At 40.2% G+C, this 27489-nt stretch overlaps 4 protein-coding genes across 4 annotated transcripts in view; 2 read left to right on the forward strand and 2 right to left on the reverse strand.

The window, feature by feature from the left end:
- Positions 1–99: 99 nt before the first annotated feature.
- On the forward strand, positions 100–2387 carry prrg1 (proline rich Gla (G-carboxyglutamic acid) 1). Its single transcript, XM_079575052.1, has 3 exons — positions 100–252; positions 898–1058; positions 1611–2387. Exons 1-3 carry the CDS (start codon positions 243–245, stop codon positions 2070–2072), a joined length of 633 nt encoding a protein of 210 aa, XP_079431178.1. The 5' UTR covers positions 100–242; the 3' UTR covers positions 2073–2387.
- A 2351-nt stretch (positions 2388–4738) lies between these two features.
- On the reverse strand, positions 4739–9426 carry cpox (coproporphyrinogen oxidase). The gene is made up of 7 exons (XM_079575048.1): positions 8748–9426; positions 8527–8670; positions 8349–8459; positions 8107–8248; positions 7592–7810; positions 4987–5091; positions 4739–4901 (listed from the first exon to the last, which is right to left on the reverse strand). The coding sequence occupies exons 1-7, from the start codon at positions 9283–9285 to the stop codon at positions 4817–4819; spliced, it is 1344 nt and encodes a 447-aa protein (XP_079431174.1). The 5' UTR covers positions 9286–9426; the 3' UTR covers positions 4739–4816.
- Positions 9427–9733: 307 nt separating this feature from the next.
- On the forward strand, positions 9734–12473 carry ccdc181 (coiled-coil domain containing 181). The gene is made up of 6 exons (XM_079574727.1): positions 9734–9915; positions 10261–10371; positions 10735–11712; positions 11792–11938; positions 12043–12200; positions 12276–12473. Exons 2-6 carry the CDS (start codon positions 10267–10269, stop codon positions 12445–12447), a joined length of 1560 nt encoding a protein of 519 aa, XP_079430853.1. The 5' UTR covers positions 9734–9915; positions 10261–10266; the 3' UTR covers positions 12448–12473.
- Positions 12474–13273: 800 nt separating this feature from the next.
- Positions 13274–27489, reverse strand: part of p3h2 (prolyl 3-hydroxylase 2) — a 39435-nt gene continuing 25219 nt past the window's right edge. Inside the window, exons 2-15 of the mRNA XM_079574797.1 lie at positions 23121–23273; positions 21346–21535; positions 18535–18666; positions 17655–17782; positions 16057–16146; positions 15671–15711; positions 15485–15573; positions 15049–15176; positions 14870–14965; positions 14632–14782; positions 14284–14401; positions 14131–14206; positions 13854–13994; positions 13274–13774 (exon numbers count right to left, since the gene is read on the reverse strand). Coding sequence (XP_079430923.1) covers positions 13682–13774; positions 13854–13994; positions 14131–14206; positions 14284–14401; positions 14632–14782; positions 14870–14965; positions 15049–15176; positions 15485–15573; positions 15671–15711; positions 16057–16146; positions 17655–17782; positions 18535–18666; positions 21346–21535; positions 23121–23273 — 1626 coding nt within the window. The 3' untranslated portion in view covers positions 13274–13681. The remainder of the gene's footprint in view (positions 13775–13853; positions 13995–14130; positions 14207–14283; positions 14402–14631; positions 14783–14869; positions 14966–15048; positions 15177–15484; positions 15574–15670; positions 15712–16056; positions 16147–17654; positions 17783–18534; positions 18667–21345; positions 21536–23120; positions 23274–27489) is intronic.

Below are 27489 nucleotides of genomic sequence, written 5' to 3' on the forward strand. Positions count from 1 at the left end.
GGTCCAAGGACGAGTGTCACAGTCATGTCCAGGACCCTTTGTGGCTGTTGGGGAATAGAGAAGCACAGACCTTTTAATATACAGAATGTATCCCTTGAATGGGCTACACTTCTTCAGTTGTCCAGTAATGACACTGACTCTATTCCCTTCTGAGAAGCGCATTAGTCATATTTGAGTCCATTTCATGATGGAGTAATGGTTGTGTTTCTATTGTAGTCCTCCCGCACAGACCTGCCCGCACCATGGGGAGTGGTGAGTAAACTGATATGTTACTGTATTTCATTACATGTATTGTACAACAAAAAGTAGAATACCACTTCAAGATTTCACAGAAATTCCCTTGAGCCATCTTTTGTCATTTTGTTTACTCATGTCGATGTGTTTGCAACATGCTCTACTCAAAGGAATGCAACATTTCAGGTTTCCTGTTAATTATCCTTGTTTTTAATGACTTTTTTTTTTTTTAGCGTGATAATATTAATGCTGATGAGTCACATTACTAGTTTATTACAGAGAACATCAGAATAGACCCAGAACATCTTGTGTCTATCAAAGCACTCGTGATCTTAAACTAATTGTGAGGAAACACTGGGCTGCTCTGTGTTGGCTCTAGCCTTTTTGGTTGTTTAAGAAGGATTTCAGCAAACCGATTACAGTGTTCTTTTTATCCAGAGCTGCCACCTCCTCTATAATACAATGTACGGACTCTACTGCACTAGTACTAGTGTTTCACCTCTTGTTTTTAAATTGGATTTCTTTTCACTACTATTTTATTTCTTCATTCTACGCTTTGGCCTGCATGACTACTATTTGGTGCTATTTCTATCTCAGTCAAAATTAGCTGCAAATGTTGGTTCTGTCATTCTCTGATTCCCTAATCCTACATCTTGTCCTCAGTGTTCCTGCCAGCGGATGCAGCCCACTCTGTGCTGCGCCGGCTGCGCAGGGCCAACTCTATGCTGGAGGAGATGAAGCAGGGGAACATCCAGAGAGAGTGTCGTGAGGAGACCTGCACCTATGAGGAGGCGCGGGAGGCTTTTGAGAATGACGAAAAGACGGTACGGTTTAGTTGTTGTTGTTGTTGTTGTTGTTGTTGTTGTTTTTTTAATACAAAATATCCTATTTAGTTAAAATCTTTTTTAAAGCACTTTTGGAAAGGGAATCTAATGGTACAGCCCTTTTCACAAGACACAAGACACCCAAAGCTCTTGACAAGTTTCAATATTTATTCACACTTTAAATTTGCTCCCAGATAATGATTAAATTAAGGTGCATTTTTATGAAACAAAAAGTGTTGTGGTGGCTCCAAAACAGTTTATAAGTGGAATGCGGGAGTTTTCAGGAAGTGATGGTTATCAGCAGGAAGAACAGCCCAGTGTGTTCGGATTCGGAAGGGGTGCGGGTGGCGGGGCATATTGTTAAACTATTGTGATTCTAAGCTTCTAGTCACACAGATGGATGCACACATTCATGTGGCCACTTTTGTTTGGCTGCTTTGTGTCCTATAACGTCAATAATCCAGTGTCCACTGTCAAATGTAACATTGTTGTGTTCTTTTGTGACTATTAATTTGCAGTAAGTTTCATTTTACGTTTGTGTATTGTCTCTAGAAACGTTTCTGGGAAGAGTATGTGCAGGAGAGCAACCCATCAGGTGGTCTGGACTCAGTTGGGGCAGTGAAGTCCCTGTACTTAATTGTGCCATTGCTGCTGGTGGTTCTGATCGTCGCTATTATTGCCATTACTGTGTGGCGCTGCCATTTTCGCAAGCATCCACAGCACAGCCCAAGCCTAGGACACTCTCACCATGACCACGTCCTATCAGTGGTCTCTATGGACGCCTGGGGGAGGAGTTATCTTCATGGGGACCAGTCAGAACTGAGCATTCACAGCAGTCCAGCTCATGCCGGGTCAGAGCCCATGTCATACAGAGGGAGCGCTGCAGACCCCCCTCCAACATATGAGGAGGCTGTGGGTCACAGTGATGTACAGATTGAGACCGAGCCACCCCCGCAGTACGAAGATATTGTCAACACCAGCACTTCTTACGTCATCAGCGGTCGTGGGAAGTAAACGTCTTCCTTTCCAACTACAGACAGTGACAATGGACATGTCGCTCTTCACCAGCCAACACACCTTACTTACTAGTTTAAGGTACTAATACTGTCTTTATTGGAGCCATTCTTGAATTTGCACTAACCTTTTATCAGTAAGGTCAAGTCATTTCTCAGCATTTTGCAAATTGGATAACTAAACTAACTGTTGTTGCATGTGACAGACAGTTTGACTGCCATGAGTTTGTAATGAGTATATGCAATTGATGGCAGTGCCATATGCGTTATGCTATAGTTACAGTAACTTTCATGGTTCAAGAATATTTGTTGAAAAGATGAAAAAAGATGACAGCACATCCTACAAAAACGAAGAAAAAAAAACACCTTTTTTATGCCGAGAAAGATTTATCTTTTTAGTTATTTCTAGTTTCTGCATTCAATGTCAACAAATCCATCAGATTGTGTAAACCTTTGATAATTAGGTGGTGTAAATATACTTTGTGCTTATATACTCCTGATTATGACCAGTTGGCACAGCCAGTAGTCTATTGGGAAGGGCTACTAACATGTAACAGCACAAGGTTCTGATCCCAGTGTCATGGGTTTGAGTCAGATGATTTAGCTGGATGTTCCTGCTCTTCAAACCCCTTTTATGCATAACTTTCCTGTCCCTCAAGCCTACAGCCCAAAAATCCTTCCTAAAACATCTAAAATGTTTAAGATCAATTGAAAATGGAAAAAACACACATTCAACTCTGTTCAACCTTAACGTTGTGAGTAGAGCTTTATTTAAAAAGAAGATATGGGAGTGAGAAGTGTTTGGTGTTTTATTAAAAACACCAATTGAACTGAGACAGGCTGAGCAAAAGTTCAAGAACATAGTTACAATTATTTCCAAAGAAAACACAATCAAAACACAAATACCTGTTTTGGTGTGCTTGATGTGAGTAGTTCCTGGAGGGTAGAAGGAAAATTTCTTAGTGATGAAAATGGCCTCATGAACTGATTTTAATTTTTGTAACCTTCCCTTACCGTCCATCCCCAAATGTTCTCAATTGCATTTAGATCAGAGTTATAGTTGAGAGGGGCCAAAAGAGTGATGTTATGCTCCTGCAAGAAATCATTTGTCATGACGCAGGCTTTGTGAAGTGTACCATTGTCTTTTTGGAAAAAAAAACAGTTATTACCTCACAGACAAGGGCCCTCATTCATGCCTGCAGATGCTACAACACTTCCACATAGCCTGTTGCTGTTTGACACATTATTGTTCCTTTGAAGGAAAAAGCACTCCAAATCATTGCGGCGGCCCCTTCACTGTGCTGCATAGAAAAGATTCAGGTTGGGTCTACTTGTCACGACTGTATAACATTTGAAGCCATAAAGACCATCGAAATCTTTTTTTTTTTCCAACCAGAGCCTACAATTTTCTTCCACCTTTTCAATGTTCCATGTTTTTTGCTCCCTTGCAAAAAGTCCAGGCAGGCAGTATAAATTAGGGATTAGGGAAGCGACATCCAGAACATGGTCAGAGTTGGGACTGAAGCAGCCTTGCCCACTAGACAACCTGCTGCGCAGCAAAATGTGAATTCATAACATTTCTCAAATGGTCTTGATCATGACTTGAATTTATGCAGCCATTTGGTGCTGTTCATAACAAATGGCATTTGTTTTGGCATTGCTTAGAACAGCTTAGCGCCAAAATGTGAAAGTCCTTGAAGTCAAATGCAACTAGTCTTGGGTGTAATGGTATTAGAAACAATAGGTGCCCATACTAACAGTGCACTCACTGGAAAATAAGAGATGGGGGCCGAGATGGAAGGTAAAATAGGTTTTAAGACAAGAAAGCGTGAAGGATAAGAAAGGGAAAGGTATGGTCAGAGGATGTGAAATGTGAATTAAATTGTATTTATTCTTTATGAAGACTAGCTTGTATAATCAAATTGTATTATAGAACAAAGTTGTGTGTATTGAAAGGCAACTCTATGACTGATGTACTGCATGTGACTGCAGTAAATACATATACTTATGTATAAGTGGATAAATGTAAGCACTTTCTGTTGGAAGCTCAACTGATCTGTAATGAATTATAGGATGATCCAGCTTGCAAGTGCAATCTCATGGCAAATGTTTTATGCAATAATGCTGCAAATTTAACCAAATACTTTTATCTAATTTACACTAATATGACTACACCTCAGCACTGCTTTCTTATACTGTACCTTCAGTCAATTCTGAACCTCAGCACTTGACCCATATGGACTGACTTGTGTAATAACAGGTAAAATGTACTGTTAACAGTTCAATGCCTTTTAATGAATGTTACAGTGACTAATGCAAAGAACATTTTAATCTTGTTAAAGCTTGAAATATTTGTTAAATAAACATTAACTTCTCTTCACTCAAATCAAAGTTCAATGACTTCCTCAAACAGACTTTGACCCCAACAAAAATAATTTTATCAAACAGTTCGCACACGATCTAAACATATAAAGTTTTATTTACGGAATCCCTTTCAGTTAAAGTACCAATGGCAATGTGCACTATAGCAACAGACAAACACAGAGAAGTAAACCTGATAAATTATAATGATCCAGAAAAAACAATGGCACAAATTCAAACATTCCATTAGAAACTATGCATGATGTCTGTCACCAAATATACAATAAAAGATTATTATTATTATTTTCTTTGAACAATAATATAATAATATAATAGTTCACATTGGTTTCAGAGTGTTTTCAGTGTCCGCCTGACATCAACATGTCACACCCACTCCTTTGGGTTTCTTAGAACCTCCAGCATCTCAGCCTCACGGGTCCCTTTGGTAGGCTCGTGCATGTATTCCCACCTGAGAATGAAGCATTGGCTGTTACCACGCAACAGGCACATTTTAGATATATAAAAGCAGTAATTAAACAGGTACTATTGCTTACCTGGCAGTAAGAGGAAGGGACATAAGGATGCTCTCTATTCTAGAGCCTGGTGTCGCCAAACCAAACTTCACTCCCCTGTCATACACCAGATTAAATTCTACATATCTAAAAGAAGGATACAATATAAGTGAAATTCTGATAACATGTCCAATAACTCAATTACAATCAAATGCTGCACATAAATGGCCCTTGTCTGGGAATGTAATGCGGATAAAAAGGGGTACTATATTGTAAGGTGTAATAATACCTAAGGAGCACTTCGACTTTACTGCACGGATGTCGAAGTGCTTCTAAGGTGTTATTACGCAGAAAATCGTCATGTTTAATTTTGTTTAACTACACTTGGATCATGTAACTTTTCACATAACTGTATTTAAATAGGGAAAACTTGGAAGAGCTTGGTCGCTTCTAACTTCACCCCAGTTTGGGTCCATAGGAGTATGCTGGGCGAGGCAAACTGCTAACAATGTCTTTGGTCTTTTTGGCTGTTTCCAAAATGGTGTATGTAGCAATGTAACGTGGGAATACAAAAATTTACTCTGTGCATGACGTTAAAATCTAACGGTAGATCCACAGCCCATGCAGTGATTTCCAGTTCCAATCCAGCACGCAAGAATAAAAGCACACAGCTCGTCTGGTACTTGCTGCATTACAAGAATATAATTAAAAACACACATGTTAAGTGTCACTGTAATGCTAACGAGACACATGACTGCTCTGACTTTATTTGGTGACAATAAAAAAAGAGGGGAATCTAAGCAGCATTTTTTTCAATAAGGACCAGTCTTTTCAGAGCCGTTTCCACTTGTTGCAGCATGAGCAGATAAACTATGGATTTTAAAGGATAACAAGTTGCCCAATAAGCACTTAAATCACTAGAAAGACGCACGAATAAACCAGTAGGCTAATGCAACAATAGTGGACATTTGTAAAAGACAACATCCCTCAGAAACGTTCTATGGTATCACCGGTCCATGAGGTAAAGGGGCAAAAAACGTTTATTTTGGCGCTGGATCAAAACCGGAAATCATTGTATGGGCTGTGGTTCTACCGTTAGCTTGATTTTAACGTTATGCACAGAGACAATTTCAGGCCGTAGAATGGAAGGGCAGCTTTAATGTCTTCTTCAAAGCTAAATATTTTCTGGACATTGACAGTGCAGACAATTTCAAGGGGCGGCACGGTAGCGCAGCGGTTAGCGCCTCCGCTTCACAGCTAGAAGGTCCCGGGTTCGACTCCCACCAGGACGGGGCCTTTCTGTGTGGAGTTTGCATGTTCTCCCCGTGTCTGCGTAGGTTTCCTCTGGGTACTCCGGTTTCCCCTACCACTAAAAACATGTGCAATAGGTGAATCCTCCAGCCAGGTGATTCTGACCATCAGCCTGGCTCTACATCATGGAGATGGGTCCCCGGGCGCGGCACTGCCGTCGACCACTGCTCCTTACGGGTTGCCCCAGCGGCATCGAAGGATGGGTTAAATGCAGAGGACGAATTTCCCTACGGGGACAATAAAGTATACAAACAAACAAGGGCAGGTGCAATAAAAAGGGGCACTTCTTGACTTTGTTACACCCTATATTGGTGGTTCTCAACTGTGGGTCACAGGACCATTTTCGGTTGGTTGCGGGCCTTTGCCAAACAATAAAAATATATATGTATTTTTTACATCTCTTTTTGATAGAAAGATTTATGACCAATGCTTAAAAAACTGAACACTGCCAGCAAATTCAGCATTTTGCTGTAATATACTAACCTGGCTAACACCATGCTGCTGTGTGCGCTCGAATTATTTCGAACTGCACAACAGCCTGGGGACCATAGCCGACATCTCCGGTGGATTTGGGAACCAATCACAGAGCGAGGAGGGACGGCAAGACGATGACGCGCTATTCGATATATGGAAGCTTGTAGTTTATTTACGGATAATAATAAAAAAAAGTTTATTTACGGATCCAACATGACAGCAGCAGACACGATGGTATTTTTTGATCAAGCTTTAGACCTTGTTCTAAATAGTTTATATTCAAAAGTTTACAGCGGGTACGTCATACGTCATCTCATACGATGATACGATTGGCTGTGGCTATGTGCAGACGCAAGAGACTTTTTTTTTTTTTTTTCGTATCGCCCAATAAACGAGTATGGACGATCGTAAACCACACCTCTCCTACGAGAAAATGAATTGGTGGTCCCCAGACTAAATATCACTTGTGATTTTAGTCTGGTGTTAGCCAGGCTAGTAATATACACAACAATGGCCAAATTGCAAAGCCTTAAAAAGTGAAAGTTGATACTGATACTTTTTTGGGGTCGTGACATGAAACGTTGAAGGTGGGCCCTGAAGCCACACCAGTTGAGAACCACTGCCCTATACAACCCTCTCAAATGGGGGACAACATGGTGGACCACACAGTTGTTTCTCTTATAACTGGCGCTTAGCAAGAGCCAGAGCCAGACATGGAGGAATAGGGAAGTGCTATTTGAAAACTGCATTTTCAGCACATGTTGGCTTAGTGGCACAAATATTACAGCAAACTAAACAAAACTAAAATAAACTATAGTAAAGTAAATAAGTAAATAAAGATGAATTCTCACAGAACACTCACCTTCCTCGACGTACTTGCTGCCAGTCTTTTTCTTCTTGTGTAAAAGAGTCATTCAGGTGTTTGTATACAATGGGCAGATAACAAGGGACCACAGTGCGAGCACAGCTTTTAACAAAGCTGAAAGCCTCCTCTTGACTAGGGGAGTCCAAGTCGTCGAAGAAGATGCCCCCAATGCCCCGGGTCTCTCCTCTGTGCCGTACATAGAAGTACCTGTCACACCTGAGAACAAGAATACACAGTTTATGCTTTTCTCAGGGAATTACTCATTTGATTGTTTTTAGTAAATTTAGCCAAACCCAGAATGGTCAAAGCAACACACCCATTCCCTTTAAAATCATTTATCACTGATTAACGTCACGGAATAACGGCTATTCTGCAACTGCAAAGATTTTAGCCACAGACTTTCTTATCAGCACTGCTCAGTAAGGCTACACCCTTAGTAAAACACAGCAACAACTTTAGAGAAAGAAGTGCCTGTGCATTCAATGTTTTCAGTTCACATAATAACACTGTACCATTTTTTGAAGTCGGGGTAATACTGTGAATGGTGTTTATCACAAGCATCCTTTAGGGCTTTGTGAAAATGGTGGCCGTCTTCTTCATTTACATAAACTGGAGTTAGGTCAGTGCCACCCCCAAACCACCACTGCTTGGATCCTTACAATGAGCACAGAGAAAACAAGGGGGAAACAATGGTTGGCATTCTAAAGTAAAAGAAATGCATTACAACACCAGTAGTACCAGTTTTGATACTCACCATCCTCCTCTTCAACTTCAAAGTATCTGTAGTTGAAATGCACAGTTGGGATGTGGGGATTTTTGGGATGGATAACAGAACTCACCCCCATGGCAACAAATGGCAATTTACCTGAAAATGTTGCATTATATTTTACTACACATAAGGGCGAAGAACTTTATTGTACTTTAGGTCTTACCATCTTTGCCTTTAAGGACTTTGCCCCTACTCCTCATCTGACGGGCTGCTTCCTCAGTCAGGTTTCCAAACACCACTGAGACATTGACACCAGCTTTTTCAAACGCATTCCCATCCTGCATCACACAGCTGATCCCCCCTCCGCCTGAGCAACACCGGCAGGAGAAGGTTAGGTTTGCGTCAGAACTATCGAGTCTAACATGCCACACTTAGGTCGTTCACCTTCTTTCCTTTGCCAGCGGTCCACTTTAAACTTGCCTCCGTCCACCTCCTCCAGAGCCTTACAAAATTCAGCCTGTGTCTCCATGATCAGCATCTCCATCCTGGTCCGCATCTCATCCTTTCTGTCTTGCAGCACGTTGATGTCGGTCACTGGCGGAGACATGAATCCCCTGCATCTCTCAAGGATGTTGCCCTCCTCCTCACGCATCGCAGGGACTACCCTTGTTGCCATTTCAGCCCGATGGAAATGACTTGCATTGAATACAAGACCTGCAACAGCAGCAGACGCGACCGCAGCTCCACTAAACAATAAAGCTCTCCTCCCGAGACGACTGGACGCTGATTTTCCCGCAGTCCCATGGGACATGAGCCGAAAACAGGTGCCTCGGGAAAACCATCCCGCTCCCGGAAGCAGAGTGAACGGCAAACTGCGAGTGGAGGACAGCGTCTGTCTTGAACAAGCTAGGCTCTTCAAGTGTGCAGCAGCGCACCGCCTGGTCACAGTCCGAGACATGTTGCAGAGGACAAGTGTGGCCATTTGTAAACAACAAGTCCACTCTCGGTGTGAAGCACAATGAGACAGAGGAATTACTTTATCAACTCTTCACAACATTATCAGAAGTTGCCTACGTGCTGTTTCATTCGAGCTTCCACAAAGAGGCGTGTGTTGCTGCTCTTTGGCCGTGACAGAGGCATTATGGGAAGAGTAGTTTTCGTACCACGCAAAGCTCTGTGTTTAATTCGTAACTTGAACTTCATTACCCATGATACAAAGAAGTTAAACAAAACGCTGTCAAATATTGCTTGAAAGGTGATATAAAATAAAAAAAAATATATGTCATATACTGCGATAACATTGTACAGCAACAGCTAGACACAAAACCATAAACAAACCCAATAATATTATTCTAATTTCTTCGACTAGTCATTGACATAAACTGGTAGTACGCATGCGCAATTAGCAAAGCATGTTTTGGATCTCCATGACGACGGGGCTGATAAAGCCTGCAGCTCTGTCTCGGGGCTAGAGCAGATTATATCCTCAGGTCCTGCTTCTCTGACATACAAACAGCAAATGTAGGGCAGTTGTGTTAAACTAACTAAGGACTAAAGACACATTTGGAGTCTTTCAACACTCATATCAAGAGTTTACAACCAGGAGTTACTTGTAAGTGTTTTCTAATCCAGGTTATTTTATAGATCAAACAGAACTGTGTCTGTCTGTTGCATAGTTAATGCTACACTTGCTAATGGTAATATTTCCAGTTTACTATCCCATAAAAAGCTACCTTTATTGTTGTAGCTATTGTTTAGTTTCCGTTCAATGTATTTGTTACATATTTAAGGCTTCATTTTGTTTTATTGGGTTTTATTACAAATCCAGGGTAGGTATTTAATCCAGTAATGTAGTGAAGAATGTAATGTCATGTTACATTTCATTAGTGCTATTTTCCTGTTTGTGGTTTTTCATCTTTACAAGTTTCAAATTGAGAGTGTTTCTGTTCTTGTTTAGCGGTGGATGATGAGTGAGGTGGCTTGCTCGAAGTCACAAGAAGAGTATGAGGATGACTTTGAGAAGGACCTGGACTGGCTTATCAGTGAAGAAGGCCGTGTGGAAGATCAGGTAAGGAAAGTACCGAACCTTATATTATGCCGTGGTGTTTCTCATTGGCCTATTTTGTTGTGCTCGATTTACTACTCTACCTAGTAACCTGCGTGGTGGTAGTATTGCCTCAGCCTCTGACCCTGCCCTGAGAAAGCATGACAGTGAGTAGTGTTGAGTTACTTGATAGGCCACATCTACGGCTTGCTTGTGAAACCCATGCTGCTGACATGAAGCGACATACTTTCACTGTGCCATGCCCAGATGCAATATTGATGAATAGGGTTACACCTGTCTGTCCTCCAGGCTTATTATCTGGTAACTACTCTTTCAGCTTGGTCGACTATGAAACCTGAACATCCTTTTTATACTCTCCACTCACAGGGTCCAAGCTATGAAGACATCGAGGCTGAAATAGACAAAGAGCTTGAAGAGGATCATGAACACACAGTGAAACACAAAGACATGAAACCGAAAGAGGAGAGGGGAGACAGCACAGTGTTCGAGTTGGACGATGAGGAGAGGTGGCCTTCACCAATGGACCCTCTTGAATATGACAATGACAGAGAAAGCCCCAGTAAGTCCACAGACCTTGTGCCCCCTCCACCAGAGACAAATGAACAGACAGATGAGGAGAAGAAATACATACTGGAGAAAATACAACAAGCAAACCGGGACCTTCAGGACCAGGAAGCCCCCGACATGACCCGGCGTCGACGACTGCACTTTAAAGAGACACTTGTTGACTTGGTTGTACCTCCCATGCAGTTTGAGAAAGACAGAGGGAGCACTGAAGAACAGGAGGGGCACAATGATATTAAGGACAATACCAAGGACACACAAGCAGAGACTGAAGTATCCAGTGGGAAGTTATCCGAGCTAAAAATGTCACCACAAGAGGACTGTCTGTCAAGTGCAGGTCTGAGGATGGATAGAGAGAACACTGATGGAGGTGTGGAGGTGAAAGAGGGTAGAGTGCTCATTGAAAAGGATGGAAAGTTTGATCTGGTTAGTATCAGAGAAGTAGAAAGTCAAGGGCTTCTTCCTCCCATTTTGAACAGTGATAGCACTCATTCTCTGTCAAGTATTTCCAGCAAGAAACACTCAGCTTCATCCTCCCCCAGGTTATTTGACTCATCCAAAAAAGATATAGAGAAAATGTGGACTCCCAAGCCTCCTTCACAGCCACGTGCTAGGCCCAGGTCAGCCAGCCATGGCTTGAGAATAAGCCAAGGGAGAGAAACTAAGCGACGAGTGCAGTCTGCGACTGGCATGTCAAGCCAGACCACATTCACACTATCTCCACAGCAGAAAGAGATGCTTCTCAGACTCCAGGAGAAAAGAGAGAGACTTGCCAAAGAGGTGAGAGGGTCTGACATACACCTTTCAAACTCATTAAGGGCGTAATGCTGAGTCTGTGTTTTCCATTGTCATGACTCAGGCAGAGGAGAAAAAACGAGAGGAAGAAGAGCAGAAGAGACAGGAGAATGAGCTGGCTTTCAAGGCTTGGCTCATGAGGAAAAGAGGGCAACTTCATGAGGAAAAACGTGTACAACAGGCACAGGAAATGGAGAGGGTGAACTGCAAGGTACTGTTTTGGTGTAGGTCTACCATATTTCTGTTGAAAATGAAAAAAAAACTTGCAGAGACAGTTCCCTAAATATAATATTTTTATCACTTAAAACTCTGCAGAAAGATACATGTGACCCAGAAGAGGCCTTCAAATACTGGCTGCAGAGAAAGAAAGAGGAGCAGCATAAAGAGAAGCAGCTGATGGAGCTGAAGAAGCTCGAGGAGGATACTAGTTACCTTATACGCAGCCCGGAGGACTGTGAGCGTGCCTTTAGACAGTACGTTTTACCTGATTGTCTTGTGCTAACAACACTTTATATTTATGGTTCATTGTTTTTAATGTGCTTTCTCAGGTGGCTGCGGAGGAAGCGTTTGGAGAAGCAGGCGGAGCAGCAGGTTGCTCGAGAACGCTCCCGGAGGTTAGTATTTGAGGAGCGTCAAGCTCGACGCATGAAGGACCTCATGTGTACAGTTAATGATGCCAAGCCATTTAGATTCAATGAACATTTGACATACCACTACTAAACCAGTTGTATGGTGTTTTCAGTATGCATTATCATGTACCTCAGGGAAAACAAGTCAAATGTTTTTTTTTTTTTTTACAACAGAGGACCTTTCATAGTTTCATTTCCTTCATACAAGATACTTTAAAATATATAAAGTCATTTGTAAGTAAAGGAATGTTGAATTCAAAATAGGGATACATTTGATCCTTGTTGTAACTATTGCACTTTATTGTTAATACTGTTTCATTATTAGATTGTGAACGTTTTGAAACATTTGCTGTATCATTTGTACAGAAAGTCTTATCAAGTTGTAGTTACACTGCAATTTACAAAATATAGTATATTTCTCACTCTCTGTTCGCCTTTAGAGAACTGTATAAATCGCTGTAATTACAAATTATATAAATATATTTTTTACACTTGTATTATGTATATTATTGGATAAAATGTGTTGAATAAAAAGATCAAACCAAATATAAATATGTAATATTTATTACATGTACACATGAGTGCTACAGCATTATTAAATATCAGTACAATAAAAGTGAGCAACATCAGTCAACAGAAATTCATAATCACAATAAAATAAAATAAATTTACAGTGCATGACTCTGCAAAAAAATAATTATTTAAAGTAAAATATGTATTCCTTGAAACAGGAATGATCTTCATTTTTATAAAAAAAAAAACAACAACAAAAAGAAGCTCATCATTTCACTTCAACAGTTACATCTGTAGCTGTCAATAAACATAAATAAAACCACACAGTGTCCTCTTCTCAGTGTACAGGTAAACCAGTATCTCTGTGCTCAGACGCATTTTCTCCAAGAAACAAAATACAGACTCCTGTACAGACAGAGTGCATTCAAAGTTCAGTTACATAGAAACAGTGCACTATAATAAGAAATAAAGATGTGAATGTGGGTTGTGACTTAAAATAATTTACTGGAAAAACAGGCAATCGCTGAAGCTGTACTGACCAGATAATGTTTATCTTCACAGTTTCTAGAGTTGAACTACACTACTATTAAATAATGATTCAGCATGTACAATATGTATGAGGACATGAGGACTCAAGTATTGTAGCAACACACATAATATTGTTAACAGTATTATTACCTGTATTAATACTATACATAATTACATTTATTACAAAAATAGACATGTTCTCAACACAAGGACATGAATAAATAAATATTAAAATCGATATAGTTATTGTATTTGAATGAGGAGAAAGAAGCGTTGCAGTTTGTCTAGAGTTCATCTTTAGGGTTTATGTTGAGACTGTGAGTCCACACTGACTGTGTGTCCAGTGCTTGGATCACTTCATCTGCCTGCAGTCTCTCCTAGCAAAAAATAAACATATACAAAGTTATCCCCAATACTGTTGTTATATATAATGCAAAAATTGAATGTGAGTCTTACTAGTTCTCTGAAAAGAGGGTCCATGGTGAACCATAAAGCCACAGCACACCTCTGGCCACCCGTCACTGCCTTCACTCCGTGTGGGTTCTCTCCTCCCGAAGAAAAGCCCACCATTCGACCACATTTCGGCTTCACAGTGGCCTGAAGCAAAGTCACAGGCATCTTTCAATAATTATGCCTAAGGATCTTAGCTGAATTTAGCTGGCTTTGGGTTCTGCCAAAAAGTAAACTTGTTTGATCAAATAAACCACCCTAAAAAAAAGATAAACTCGATTACCGTAACCGTTTTCGCATCCATTTCTGTAAATATGAATTCTCCTCCAGAAAAATCTCCATTAAGATACAACAATGCGCTGAAAATGTGAGAAAATATAAAATATGTTAAGAGACAGTCAATTTTCAGTTGACTATAAGAGTGATCATCTATAACCTGTAGTCCCTGTAGGTGTATGCGGGCGGTTCTTTCCAGCACTCATTGGCTTCTGGATCCAACAAACAGTTGTCCGCATGAATAGGATGGCTCAGGTCATTCCTGTGATCTTGCTGACCTAAAAGCACAGAGCCACTAAATGATTAAATGTATCAAATAAATAAGTAAACTATTTCATACCATATATTACCAGATCTAAAGATTCCACTACTTTTTATTCTTGATTCAGATATGATAATAAAAAATATCAACAAGAGGTGGAGAGGAAAGAGGAAAAGACTAGAACGTCCTGTTGCCTTCTGAAGTCACATTGTATAAAATGTTCAATAAAACGTAAAAGTCACTCACCTGTGATGGCGGTTCGGCACACCAAATGTGTATATGAGAAATGCAGTGTAGAGTTGAGCATAAAGTAGGACTCGATGATTCGTCTTGCCCGTTCACTGACTTCGTAGAAAAGTCGCGCACTTCTGAGTGGAACTCTGCCCTCATATCCATACTACAAATATTGAAACACACTCAGCTGTAAGGCATGGTAGACAGGTAATATTCACAGAATCATGTTTTTTACTGTCTGAACAAGCACCTGTAGAGTTTTGAGTACCGTCGCTCCCTCAAACTTTTCATTGGGAGTGTGTGGTGACATCCGTCCTCTGTAACCATCTCCAGCCATCGTGACAGACTGCATAGAAATATGAAAATAGGGAACCATTATAAATAGAACATCAAGCGCGCACTGACTTATGTCTTGTGTTGAAACATTACATGTGCTAAGTGTCTGAGCTCAGAGCACTCATCCTCCGATATGACACTGTCCAAAAGGACTCTCTGGGATCCATTCAAAGCTGCCGAGTTCTGCACCAGGCGCACACTGTCATACACCAAAGGCCCACCTGGAGGGGAAATACACTTCAAAAGATGAGTAATGTAATCATGTCATCAACAGTGCCCGGCCACCTCGAAACCTACTCTCTCATTCTGGAAGTAAAACATTTCTGGAAATAAAAAGTTTAAAAGAATGATGATTTGCAATGTGGTTTTATTTCACCTGAAAAGTAACAAAGCATTTTCTCATATTTTCAAACACATGTTGGCTGATAATTAAAGTGGAAAAATGAATGGTAAATTTGCTTCCATGATCAGAAATCAAGTTTCAAGTTGGGCAGGACTCTCGAGCTTACTATGTGTGCAAGAGACAAACCTTCTTGCGTGTGCACAACAGCTGAAGAGACGTTCTTTTTGTCTGAAATAGGGACATATTCCATCCCTCCGTCAGTGCCAGAGGGGATTCTAGAGAAAAATGATAAAGAAAAACAAACTTCAAGAATAGTCCCACAAACAAAACAAAAAACAAAAAAGAAAGTCTATGTTTGTGATGCTCATCTACCTGTTAGAGTCATGTCTTCCACCTGTGCTACTCCAGTAATTCTGCAATTCAAAACATTAGTGTTAAACAGGTTTAAAAATGAGTAAAAAGCTCTATACTGTACATACACACTACTCGAAAAACAACATGAAACGGTGACAAATATTGTTTTAGTGTGCCATGTCAGGCCATGTCCAGCTGGTGTCGCTGTTGGCTTAAAAACTAGCCCTAGTAGCACCTGTTCCACTGTCCTCAGTTAGTGACAGAACAGTAACACCGACAACAAGGCCTTCAAAGTCACACATGCTTGGTAATAAGTTGTTTTGAATGACTATATCTCTGCTGACATGTTTAAATGGACAGTTTCAAGTTAAAAATGAAAGCTTTCTGAAGGTGACATTACTCACCCCTTCCGTAAACTCAACGCCCATGATGTCGCTGCCCATGAGAAGTAGCTCTAGTTCCTGTTTGTGTCTCCTGAGATACCAAGCAGCTTCCTGGAAATTCACAAGCAATGTCGAATACATCAATGACAAGACTGTCTATTTGCAATAAACAAAACAGTTCAAAAAGAACCCTTCCTCAAAAGCTGGAGACTTTGAAGGGCACAGTACAAGTGTGTGCTATCATGAATTTGACTCTAAAATTGAATAAACAGTGAAATTCTTCAAAGTTCTGGTTTTGGGCAACAGAAATGTGTGCGCACGACTCTCGACCCAAGCTCCTAAATCCAGCTCTGCCACAAAATATTGAAGATATTCTTGTGGGCTTCTTACTTGTGGGTTGTGAAATGTCAGATTCCTTGGCATACTGGCAGAGTTAGGCCAGGGTAAAGGAACTCCCCTGACGCTAAGAGGCAATTAAATCTCCTGTTATAGACACTGTGCCAATGAAATTATAAAACTAAAGGAACTGAAATAGTTTATGGTGAGAAAAATGCAAACAGTAAGTAAATAAAACATTACTATTGGGAGATGCTATATATAACAAAGACCATTTTTAAACAAAGCGGTGGGATTTAGTCAGAGGCACGTTTTCAATCCTGTCCTAATGGATGAGAAAATAAAAGCTTCAATATTATTTACCCAAGGGAAATATATAACGAGGACGGCCGTATGAAAACAACATGTTGCTGTAAACAGGATGGTCGTTCGCAAACAGATGTTAGTCCAAGTTAAAGCCAAACTTTTAGGGAGCTCTCCTGCCAAACAGTGAGTGGCAACTTCAGCCAAAATATATAGCTCGAGCTTTTCTGTCTCTTTGTACATGGGCTGTGGAAACAGTGTCTGACAGGTACATCACGTTGTTAGAAACGGTCCACAAGCCGTCACCACTCGCCCTCCATGTGTCCATGGAGCCCATTAATGGATATAGGGGGTCATTTATACAGGCAGGTGCTAAATAGCAGGTGCAAGCTGGAGAATAAAATATGCTATTTTGTTGGCATGTTGCACTTATTTGATGGTGCCTGTATTACTGTATACAAATCTGACATTTAAATAAGACAATGCTGCGTAAAAAATGCATAAATGACTGCTGCTGATCCATTTTTGCACGTGCCACTCGCTTTCACATGACCACAACGCTTGGCACATGAGCTATTTGATATGTTTAATCAATTTGAACAAATTAAATCAAAAAGGAAAGGACTTTAGCTCTTCTAAAACAAAAGACCAAATAAAAAGAGTGAGTACGGTGTCTGATTGTTTAAATCAAACGTTATGGACAAAATCTGCAATGTCTCTTGTGTGCAGCAAACAATGTCCACAGATTTGCATTTGCCAAAATAATATAAAAAAGTAAACAACAGAGCTGTGGTGGATACTTCAAATACATATTTTATATTCAACACTTCATCTTGAAAATCTCCTTTGTCTTATTATTATCGAATGCACCTCAATCTTGTTTTTTAAAGACACAATCTCGATATGTTTACTCCCTTTCAGATTAAATTATGACCTGTTAGTTTAATAATTGCTACACTTTTATAGTAGCAATTACTCACCTCTCGTGGCTTTCCATCACGTTCCAGCATTTCCCTGTAGTAATCCACATTTTCAGTCATAAACTCATCTCCTTCGTGAAACAAAAGGTAGGTGAGGGCGCAATGTAGGGCCTCCTCCAGTCTGTCCACTGAAAAAATGTAAATGTTAGCAGCTAAATCTCAGAGATATACACTGTAAGGTACACGAGTCAGACAGTGGCATTCAGAACCATAAAGAACCGAGACACTACATCAAATAAAATGGGTCTTTACTGTCTTGTAAAGGCTCAGGCCTGACTTTAGGTTTCCTGTATAGGCCGTAAAAGCAGTTCAGCGAGCAGAAATTTTAGCTGAAAATAATGTGAAATGTGGAGAAAAACATACAGATCAAATGGCCTTTGTTTTCCAAAACCACAACTGGTATAACGTGTGTTTACATTATTCTGCTCTTGGAATTGACACGTGTGTAAACAGACGCGTCTATAAGAGGTATGTAAGCGCTGTTTCTGAGAATTTTCCAAATGCACATGGATGAATACACTTTGATGGTTTCTAAGAATTGATAAATGTATTTGGAAAGACTCCATGACCCACTTTGTTGCTAAAGTCTTATCAGACAGTAGATGTAATCTCTTCATCTCAAGACTGCAGCGCATGGTCTGTCTGTGTAGTAACACCAGAAACCTTTCCCTAAATATGCTTCACTAATGATTACACTCAACAGGGCACTAGAGTCACATGGTCATAAACCCACAGAGTCGACACACCTGGAGGCCGAACATCAGAGAGATAGACCACAAAGGAGAACAAAGGCAAACAAATATTCAAGGGTGGAGTCTACAGCTATTCACTTCAGTGCAAACACAAACTGCAATTCAATGTAAATGTTCATGTGGCTTACTCTGGTAGTAGGCAAACTGCAGGTAGTCATAGTGAAGAGGCAGGTAGTTCTCCATCGGAGTGAGGCGTCCAGGCCGAGTGGCCAAGTCTCTCACACACTCATGTTCACAGTGCAGCACCTGAGTGAAGTGGTCTGAAGAAGAAACAGAGACATCGTGTGATTAAAATCAACATGGGCTGTAACTGTGTAAGGACAAGTAAATGTATAATAATAAATGATTCATTACTTTAAAACAACATTGACTTGACAAAACCCTGGAGATATATTGTGCCTGTGACAATTGAAAGTACTTTCTGTGCTAACTGTGCACTAAAATGATAATACCTTGGTCCTTGAGTACATACAAACCCTTTTATCAACATGATCATGCATAAGGTTGCAATGCTTTGTCATTATACAACTGTAAAACTAAATGTGTCCTTTAGAGCACAGGATCCATCTGCAATACAGATTTACATGTAAAATGAAAATCTCCATTGCCCCTGGAGCAGCATATACCTCCAACCTTGTGGAGGATCAACATAACGTGGTCCAAGGATGCCAAATGCAGAAGAATTTAAAATGGAAACAGCAGTCAATCTTGAGCTGAGAATTCAATACTGTACAGTAATTTAGTTGGATGATGTCACACCAAGCCAATAAACGGTTCAAACTGGGTGTTAAATCTAATTTGTGCTGGATAATCCCACTTTATTCTGGTCAGCGGTTATAGTAAAAAAAAAAAAAAGGTACAAAATCCCTCATAACATCGAGTAATGCTGCGTCTCCCTTGATGCTACAGTGGAGATCAAACGAGTAGGCTGTTCTTTGTTTATTGTTGGGACACGGCCAGAGGAGCCTCCTTAGGTAGTAGTAAATCCGATGTTTGTTGATCCTGTGGGGGAGCCATTTTTTTTTTACAATGTGCAGTGTTTTATCGTCTTTTGCGAACGAGCAGAAGAGATGACAACACACACGCTTTGGGAGCAGTGAGGTCACTGTGGACCAGATGCAACGCTACTCATAAAACACAATGAGGGAATGATTTTAACAGTCAGTATACCGTATAACTGTAGCGTAGACACCCTAATATCAAGGCACTTGGAATAAACTCTCATGTAACGCGTACATGTTAATCACAGGTCCATTTATGGGTACAGATGCATAATAAACAACAGTCTCCTCGTCCTCAGTGGTGCCATGTAAAATAATCCTGTTGATTATAAGTCAAACAAAGTGTGGCCTAAATCCCATTATGTTTTTTCACTGTGAACATGAGCGGCCTGGAAAGATACACTTGTTAACAATTACAGCGTGGCTACTGCATATACGGACCTCAGCTGAACAAATACAGCAGCGGGAGCAATGTCTTCATCACGGTGTCTACTCTTGTATAGTTGATCAATTAAATCTATCTAAAATAATGATTGTTTAAATACATTATGTCCTGTAATCATGAGCTAGAACGGCCGTAAAAACAAGATGGAGATAAATACATCACACCGCCTATTGCAGCAGGGTTTTGGTTTGTTTTTCCATTAGCTTCACAGGGTCAGTAAGCAGTAGCATTTGAACGTATTCGTAAAGCTTGTTTGTGTAAGCACTGCGTCATACATTATATGGAATCATCAGTACTGTTTCTTTTGTTTATAACACCCGCCTGAACCGAGCACATTTTCTCCAGTTCGGCTTTACCCAAATCTAAAGCTCTGTCAACATAGCACCAAAAAACGAGGATGAAAACGCAACAAAACAAGTGACAAAAACATGCTTAAAAAGTGATCAAAAAGCAAACAAAGAGCCACAAAAGATCGACAAAAACGCAACAAAAAAGTGTCAGAGAAGGAACAAAAGAACAACAAAAACATGCTGGAAAAGCAACAATAACACAACAAAAAAGCAGCAAGAACATGACTAAAAAGTGGGAAAAATGTGATGAAAACTTTACAAAAAGCAGGGACAAAAAGCAATAAAAAACGTCAAAAAAAAGACCAAAAAAAAACTGCGAGAACCAGACAACAAAGAGACGAAAACCAGACAGAAATAATGTGACAAAAACGTTGAGACAATGCAACAAAAAAAGTCACAATCAGTTTTGCAAGTCTTAGCTTTCAAATGAGGCGTTACACTGTTGCTCTCCAGTCAAGAAGTTTTTAGATTTGGGTAAAGCCGAACTGGAGAAAATGCTCGGTTTAGGTGGGAGTAGGCGGGTTAAGCGGTCTGGCCTCTCATCAGAAAGGCTTCATTTGTTAGATTGATGTTGCCCCTACAGAAGGACTCTGGCATTTAGGGGCAGAAAAGTTCAGTTTGCAACAACAAACAGCTGACAAGAGACGAATCAATGATGACTTGAAACCTTCTTCCACAAAGGTTTCGCCGAACATATTTACTTTCATCTCTTAAATCAGGTCTGTTTATCCTGATACATTGGAAGCATTTACATGACGTGCAATGTTTAGGATTTACAAGAAGCATCTAACGAGGAATTTAACCATGGGAAATGAATTAACACATGGCCCACTTAGCTGCATCGGAAATCTGCTCCAGCTGTTGTAAACAACTGCAATTTACAGTCCTACACAAACAAAGCTCTGTTTTTATTGTTAAATAGAAGAAGAAATCATTAATTGTTGCTCAGATGTTGCAATAAATACGGCGGATTATGCAAACATCCCATCTTTCTAAACAACTATAATTTACAAAAGGAAGTAGAAACCGCAGTTACAAACAAGCACGTTTGAGTTCTTCCAAATCATCAAGAGGCCCCGAACATCATCTGCACATGTTTACATCTCACATATATAATAGTTTGTAGATGCTCTCGAGTCATACCTGATACGAGCTCATGGAGGCTGTAGCGATAACGCAGGTGATCGTGGTTCTCAAACTTCTGCGGCCCTTGGCACAGAGCCCGGCACTCCACGTCCGCCTGGAAATACTCCACCAGAGCGTCTTCAAAGAGGATAATGGCGGCTCCATAGTCTCCTTTGTCATACAACTTAACAGCGTCTGTGAAATAAAGCTAAAAGATACAAAGAGGGGAAAACAAGGGGGGGGGGGGGGGGGGGGGAACCGTCTTGTTATCAACTCCAGGCATGTTGTTGTTTTATATCACAGATGTGCAGCAGTGTTTGACTGTGGTTAACAAAATAAAAGGTAAACCGTAGCTGCTAATAAATTTCTTTATAGCCCCGGTGATGCTCTGAAGGGATGATTATCTGTTTGGAATCAACTGAAGGAGGAGGAGAGGTTAAGTCGGACCAGCTGTTTCAGGCCGAACCACTGTCTATTTTTAAACAGCTTTTGTGAAATGAGAACCAATAATAAACGTTCTAATGAAATGTGTAGGTGCAGTATATCATCTGAGCTTTTCTTTCTTTGTACAGAAACGATTTATCGGGCAATAACTTGGTATGGAATTGGAATATAATATACGATTAATGTAAAAATACTGATTGTATGTTATGTGAGGAAAAATAAGGGCAGCACTGCTTCACAATACTTGCCCGAAGGTACTTCAAGTGCATATGACACATTAGACACATTTCTTTGCTAAACATAGTTAACACAATTATATTTAAGATTTTGTTAAAGATTGTACCGGGCTTTCTTTATAATATTATTAATTATAGTTTAATTTCCTTATTAGACAGCGACAGGAAGTGACATAGATAGAGGCAAACAATTTTAAACTGTTGCCGTGCCGACCATGTTATGTCAATGGGAAGTGAGTCAAAGTGCTCTGAACGTTGCCTCTATCTATGTCACTTCTATCTATGTCATATTTTCAAAAGCATTAAAACCTGTCATATGCACTTTAAGCATAAACTAAAGGGGTGTGGCGCAAAAGAAAAGAAAAGTCTTTCAATTCCAGTAATAAAGCAGCAAACAACACCATTCATACAATAACCACAGATTCCATCAGTTCTTTTTTCTGCCCGGACAGTTTGGTACAAAAGAAACAGTCTTCCTGTGGGGTCAGGAAGTTATAATTATCCTCTATGGTATCACTTTGTTTTACAGTACCTTGAGACATTGTACCTAACTAAATTTAGTGCAATGTAATGTGCTTTCTAACAATCTGTAATAACTTGTACTTATGGGTTAGATGCACAATGGAATAACTTGTCTTAGTACTTTGTAGGGTTAGGGCTTAAGGTTAGGTTTGGGGTTAGAGTTATGTCTTATCACATTATGTACAAATGAAATATAAATTATTTCATTGTGTATCCAACCCATAGGTACAAGTTTTTACACATTGTTACAGAGCACATTACATTGTAGTAAATTGAGTTAGGTACAATGTATCAAGGGTACTGTACAATAAAGTCTTACCCACTCTATTTTTACCTATACATATTATTTCAGAGATTACGTGTTTATACAGAGGCTGGACATAAACAGCACTGAGAGAAAAGGAATGGGTGTGCAATTGCAGCATAGGGTCTAAATACTTACTTTCATTTAAATTTTTACCTTTTCAAAATTATTGTGCATCTTTGTACTGCAGTAATCAGTGCAGATGTTTCGCCAACAGAAGCAACATTTTCAAGCATCAGATTGCTGCATAATGTCCATGTGCTGAAAGACTGGTTTGTTTTTTGTACCTGATGCATGCGCGCCTCCCGGTCGACAAAGTGCTCCGGTCGGACGTCCTGTCTGTCCTTGTACTGCTCCAGGTTCTGTCCCATCTCCACGTGCTCAGGGTTGGCCTGGAAATATGTGTGAGCCGCTGCTGCTGCTTTATCTGGCATCTTCAACTGGACACAGGCGAGAGAGAAGAGGGAGGTTATTTAAATACACTTTGAGACTCTACGGTTACAACTCTGGGTTCAAAATAGGACAGGAATTATACAACGCAAAGCAAAATCACACAGAAAAGTTAGAGTTAGTGTTTGTTATAGTTTCTCCCAAACAAAGTAAAACTGTCGGGCAGCAGTAGTAAAAGACAAACACTTTGCCAAATCCTAAAATTTATTTATTTGGATTAATATAGATTTATTGAAATGGATCATCACGTTGGACCAGTTTGTGATACTAAGTGTTCTTTGGCGCATCCTGTTTTACCAAGAACTGCCATCAAACTTCGGAGAGATGAGGCCAGAGCATGAACCGCGGCCATTTGTCACTTCTACGAAATGCCTTTGTAATAAATAAAGTTGAATTCTAAGAAGAGACTATACAAGTAATTGTGGTGTTGTTCAAGCCAAGTTCAGAAAAGTTACAGCCCAAAAAGCAGCAGCTGTCACATGTGTCTGTTCATGGAAATGCATTTTAAAGGCAGCTTTCCCAAACCTTTTGCCCTGAACACCAACATCGTGGTGTTTTATATTTACTACTACAGCGACAAATGATTATCCTACAAAAAAAATCCTTTGTTATTCTGAAAAAGTACCCCCTGCATCCACAGGTTTCCCAGTTCTTCTTAGGAGAATACACTTAATGACACTTTATTTATTAGATACATACATTACAGCACAATAAAGTGGGCTTCTAGAAACAACCAAGATGTTAATTGCCACTTTGCCTACTTTAGTTTATTGAGATTTACATTTTTCCGTACCAAATGACGCGGCCAGTGTGTAGGTTCCAGCACGGCGATTGTGCCATCACTTGTTTTGTAAATATCTCTAGCAACAGTTTCATCTGGTGCCATTCCAGCTCAGATCTAGACTCAGACATAGATAACGGTCACAATATTTTCAGTAAGAACTGTCTGGAAGCAGAGCCTCACAGAGGAGATTGTGATCAGCCTCAGGTCTCGACAGGGCAGGTATTCTCATTATGGAGAGCCACAATAGCTTCAGCTCAGCACATACCTCCACAGGCTTCAGAGAAATGAGCCTGTGGTCGTCGTAAGGCATGGTGGTCCAGTGTTTTGCTGCCGCACTTAATGAGGACGTCAAGAGATGCTTGATGGAATGATTGATGACGCTTAGCTAAACAAAGTCGTGTTAGGACTGAGAAGACAAAGGCCATAACTTTGGGAAAGAATAACTTCAAAGGTATTTCTGTCTGTGCAACAAAAAAGCAGAAAGAGAAGGACTTTCTTGTGAAACTTTCAACTTTAAAGCCTTATATTCTGTAATAGACAAAATATAGAGTGCAGCATAGACTCAAATAAACATTCTTCAAGATGCTCTACGATAGAACCACTGAGCCCTTTTACTCTTTAGAACAAAAACAAGCAGCTAACATTAATGTAATGTTATATTGTATTGTTGTATTGACAGTGTTACGAGAAATAGTGAAAACATTATGTAGCCAAAATTTGTTAAATCGTATGTTGAAATGGAAACAATAAAAAATAAAATGAGTATGCTAAAACTATTAGTCAAATGTGTATACTTACTCACCCCCTTTAGCCCCCCCACTTTAACCAAGCACATTTTCTTCAGTTTGGCTTTACCCAAATCTAAAAGCTTCTCGATGCCTGTCAGCCAGTGTAATGCCTCCTGCATAACTGATTATAATGTAATAGCATTTTTTCGTTGCATTTTTGTTGCATTTTTGCTGTGTTTTTGTTAAATTTTTCGTTGCTCTTTTGAAGATTTTATGTTGTTTTTTCATCACTCTTTGCTGGTCTTTTTGTCGCTTTTTTATTGTGTTATCGTTACGTTTCTGGCATGTTTTTGACGCTCTTTTGCCACTTTTTTGTCACTTGTCGTTTTCATCATCGTTTTCACTACTATTTCGATGCTTTTTTTTCAAGAAGCTTTTAAGCCGAACTGGAGAATGTGCTCGGTTCAGGTGGGGGTTAAGAGGTTAAAGAACCAGAAAAATTAACTTTCATTTGATCTTAAACTGCTTAAATCTATTCAAACTTTGCTCATATTTTATCTGACACACCAGCACCAATATAACATCTTTTGTAATTAGGCACAAAAAAGACCACCCCCGCTTCTACCTTTTGACCCACATGCCTCTTCCCCTTACAGAAGACCTCATTTATCCAGTGGTCATCTGGAGGAAGGGGGAATTCCTGTCCTTAACAAAGACAGCTGTGGTCACCAAAGGCCCAAACTATTGTCCAGAGGAGACCAGGCACGCACAGAAAACCACTGATCTGAATTAACTTTATTCTCTATTTGCCCTATGTTGCTTTGTGCTGACATTAAGACAAATATCAGCAGCGATATTCATGTTTTGCTTCGAGCAGATAAACAGACTTGTGTTTTACTATTGAAATATTATCCTCTTGGTGAAGGGAAGAGTGAGGTCATAGATAAAACAGTGGTGCGTTTCCAAACATGCCTCAGAGCACGGTGATAATAGATTTACAACGGCCCGTAACCCTGACACACAACTGCTGCAGAGACAAAGGATGCTAAACACAAAGGATTGTTTGGAGCAAAGGTAATGTATCCCACTGCCAGAAAACTATGGTCTCTAAAGCAGCAGCTGTTAGATCAGGGGAAAACCTCTCGCCGGACGATGTGAGAGTGAGTCATGATATACAGTGAGAAGCGTAAGGGATGAAAGACAAAAGGACAGCAAACAGATTTAGGAATTATTGGAAGAAACATTGTCGCTGTGTTATGGTCTCCCAGCTAGTATCGGATTATGATCGACAAAAAACAAAACAAATAAAAGGAGCTTCTTGAATATTTCTAACAATTTTTTCATTAGTATAATCAGCCTTTTTGCCATTTTCACCACATACACACAGAGAATTGTTGTTATGCTGTCTCACTGTGCAAAAAGTATAGAGCAGTGTCTAAAATCTAGTGTCTATGAGTTGTCTAGAGGGAACAGTGAAAGTGAGTGGAAGCAGAGGGAGTATCTACCGTATTTTCCGGACTATAAGTCACACTTTTTTCAGAGTTTGGCTGGGGGTGCAACTTATACTCAGGTGCGACTAATATATCAAAATATATAATCCCCCAATGTTTGTTATTTTCGCAGCAGAAAGAAAGGTTACTCTTACTGAAATGAAGAAAAGAAAAGAAGTTAATTGCGGGCTAAAAGCTAGATGGTCACAGCTGGAGAAACAAGTTTGCAAATGAGAGCTTGAACAACGTGATGCCGGGACAGGCTTGTCAACGGTGCAACTCAGTAGTTGCCAAGGCTGGTGCGACTTATACTCCAGAGCAATTTATAGTCCAGAAAATACGGTAGATTTTATTACTTTATTTTAATACAGTGGGGGAATATCTGCTTTTCATGTTCCACCTGAAACAGACTTTTGTTGTTAAGTAGTAACTTTTCTTTAGTATTTCTCCCTGAGTGACGTATAGTGTTAATTGTAGCTTTTTTCACTGGGCTGTATCATAACACAACACGCATCAAATACTCCACTAATAAAGTACTCTCTTTGAACACTTTCAGAGGGGTACAGCAGAGCTCGCCCCACCTGAGTAAGATTTTCCCCTCACACGTATTTCAAAGCAGCACCTGTGGAGGCCAATGACTGGTCCTTAGTGTGCGCCCTGGGTTTGCCCTCCTCACCAAAGCTGCCCTGCCTCAGAGCCGAGGGCCCGCCCTGCCACTTCTGCCCTTGCACCCTTGATGTGGGACGGCGGACTGCCAACACAAATCTGCATTAGCATTAGGTGCTCCTCTGAGCCTGCTGCAGATTTTACAAGGAAACCAAGAGTCATAGGCTCAGAAATACATTGACAAACAGCACGTAATTAAAGTTTTATGCAGTGTTTAGAGGTCTCTGTTGTACATAGGAAAAAATATTTAAATATGAAAGCTTTGTTTCAGGTTAGGAGCAGTAAACATACTTCCTTTGCGTTGCCAGAAACAAGTATGTCCTTACATCAAGTGTGAGGTAAACAAAAATGTTATCTGCTCCAGAAGGTCAATAAGATACAGCTGTGGAGGAGAGTCCTGTCAGTATCATAAACTACTGATCATATGTTTACACTTAAGACTCTTCCAGGTCTTGTTATTTTTACTCCCAGCTACAGCGTTAGCATTTACATTCTTTACTAATGGCTCTTGCCAGACGTCAAATGTAAAACAAGGACA

Source organism: Gobius niger, assembly GCF_951799975.1.
Source record: "Gobius niger genome assembly, chromosome: 17".
In the NCBI taxonomy this organism is placed as follows: Eukaryota; Metazoa; Chordata; class Actinopteri; order Gobiiformes; family Gobiidae; genus Gobius; species Gobius niger.

What these genes read in the sequence shown, in the direction of transcription:
- cpox (XM_079575048.1), bottom strand. Translation starts at nt 9,285, where the DNA reads ATGGCCACACTTGTCCTCTGCAACATGTCTCGGACTGTGACCAGGCGG. An exon ending in CCGCTGGCAAAGGAAAGAAG is followed by an intron (nt 8,671 to 8,747) that starts GTGAACGACCTA and finishes GGTGTTGCTCAG; the next exon opens with GCGGAGGGGGGATCAGCTGT. An exon ending in TACCCCGACTTCAAAAAATG is followed by an intron (nt 7,811 to 8,106) that starts GTACAGTGTTAT and finishes TCTTGTTCTCAG; the next exon opens with GTGTGACAGGTACTTCTATG.
- prrg1 (XM_079575052.1), top strand. An exon ending in TTGAGAATGACGAAAAGACG is followed by an intron (nt 1,059 to 1,610) that starts GTACGGTTTAGT and finishes TATTGTCTCTAG; the next exon opens with AAACGTTTCTGGGAAGAGTA.
- ccdc181 (XM_079574727.1), top strand. Translation starts at nt 10,267, where the DNA reads ATGATGAGTGAGGTGGCTTGCTCGAAGTCACAAGAAGAGTATGAGGAT. An exon ending in AAGGCCGTGTGGAAGATCAG is followed by an intron (nt 10,372 to 10,734) that starts GTAAGGAAAGTA and finishes CTCCACTCACAG; the next exon opens with GGTCCAAGCTATGAAGACAT. An exon ending in TGTGAGCGTGCCTTTAGACA is followed by an intron (nt 12,201 to 12,275) that starts GTACGTTTTACC and finishes GTGCTTTCTCAG; the next exon opens with GTGGCTGCGGAGGAAGCGTT.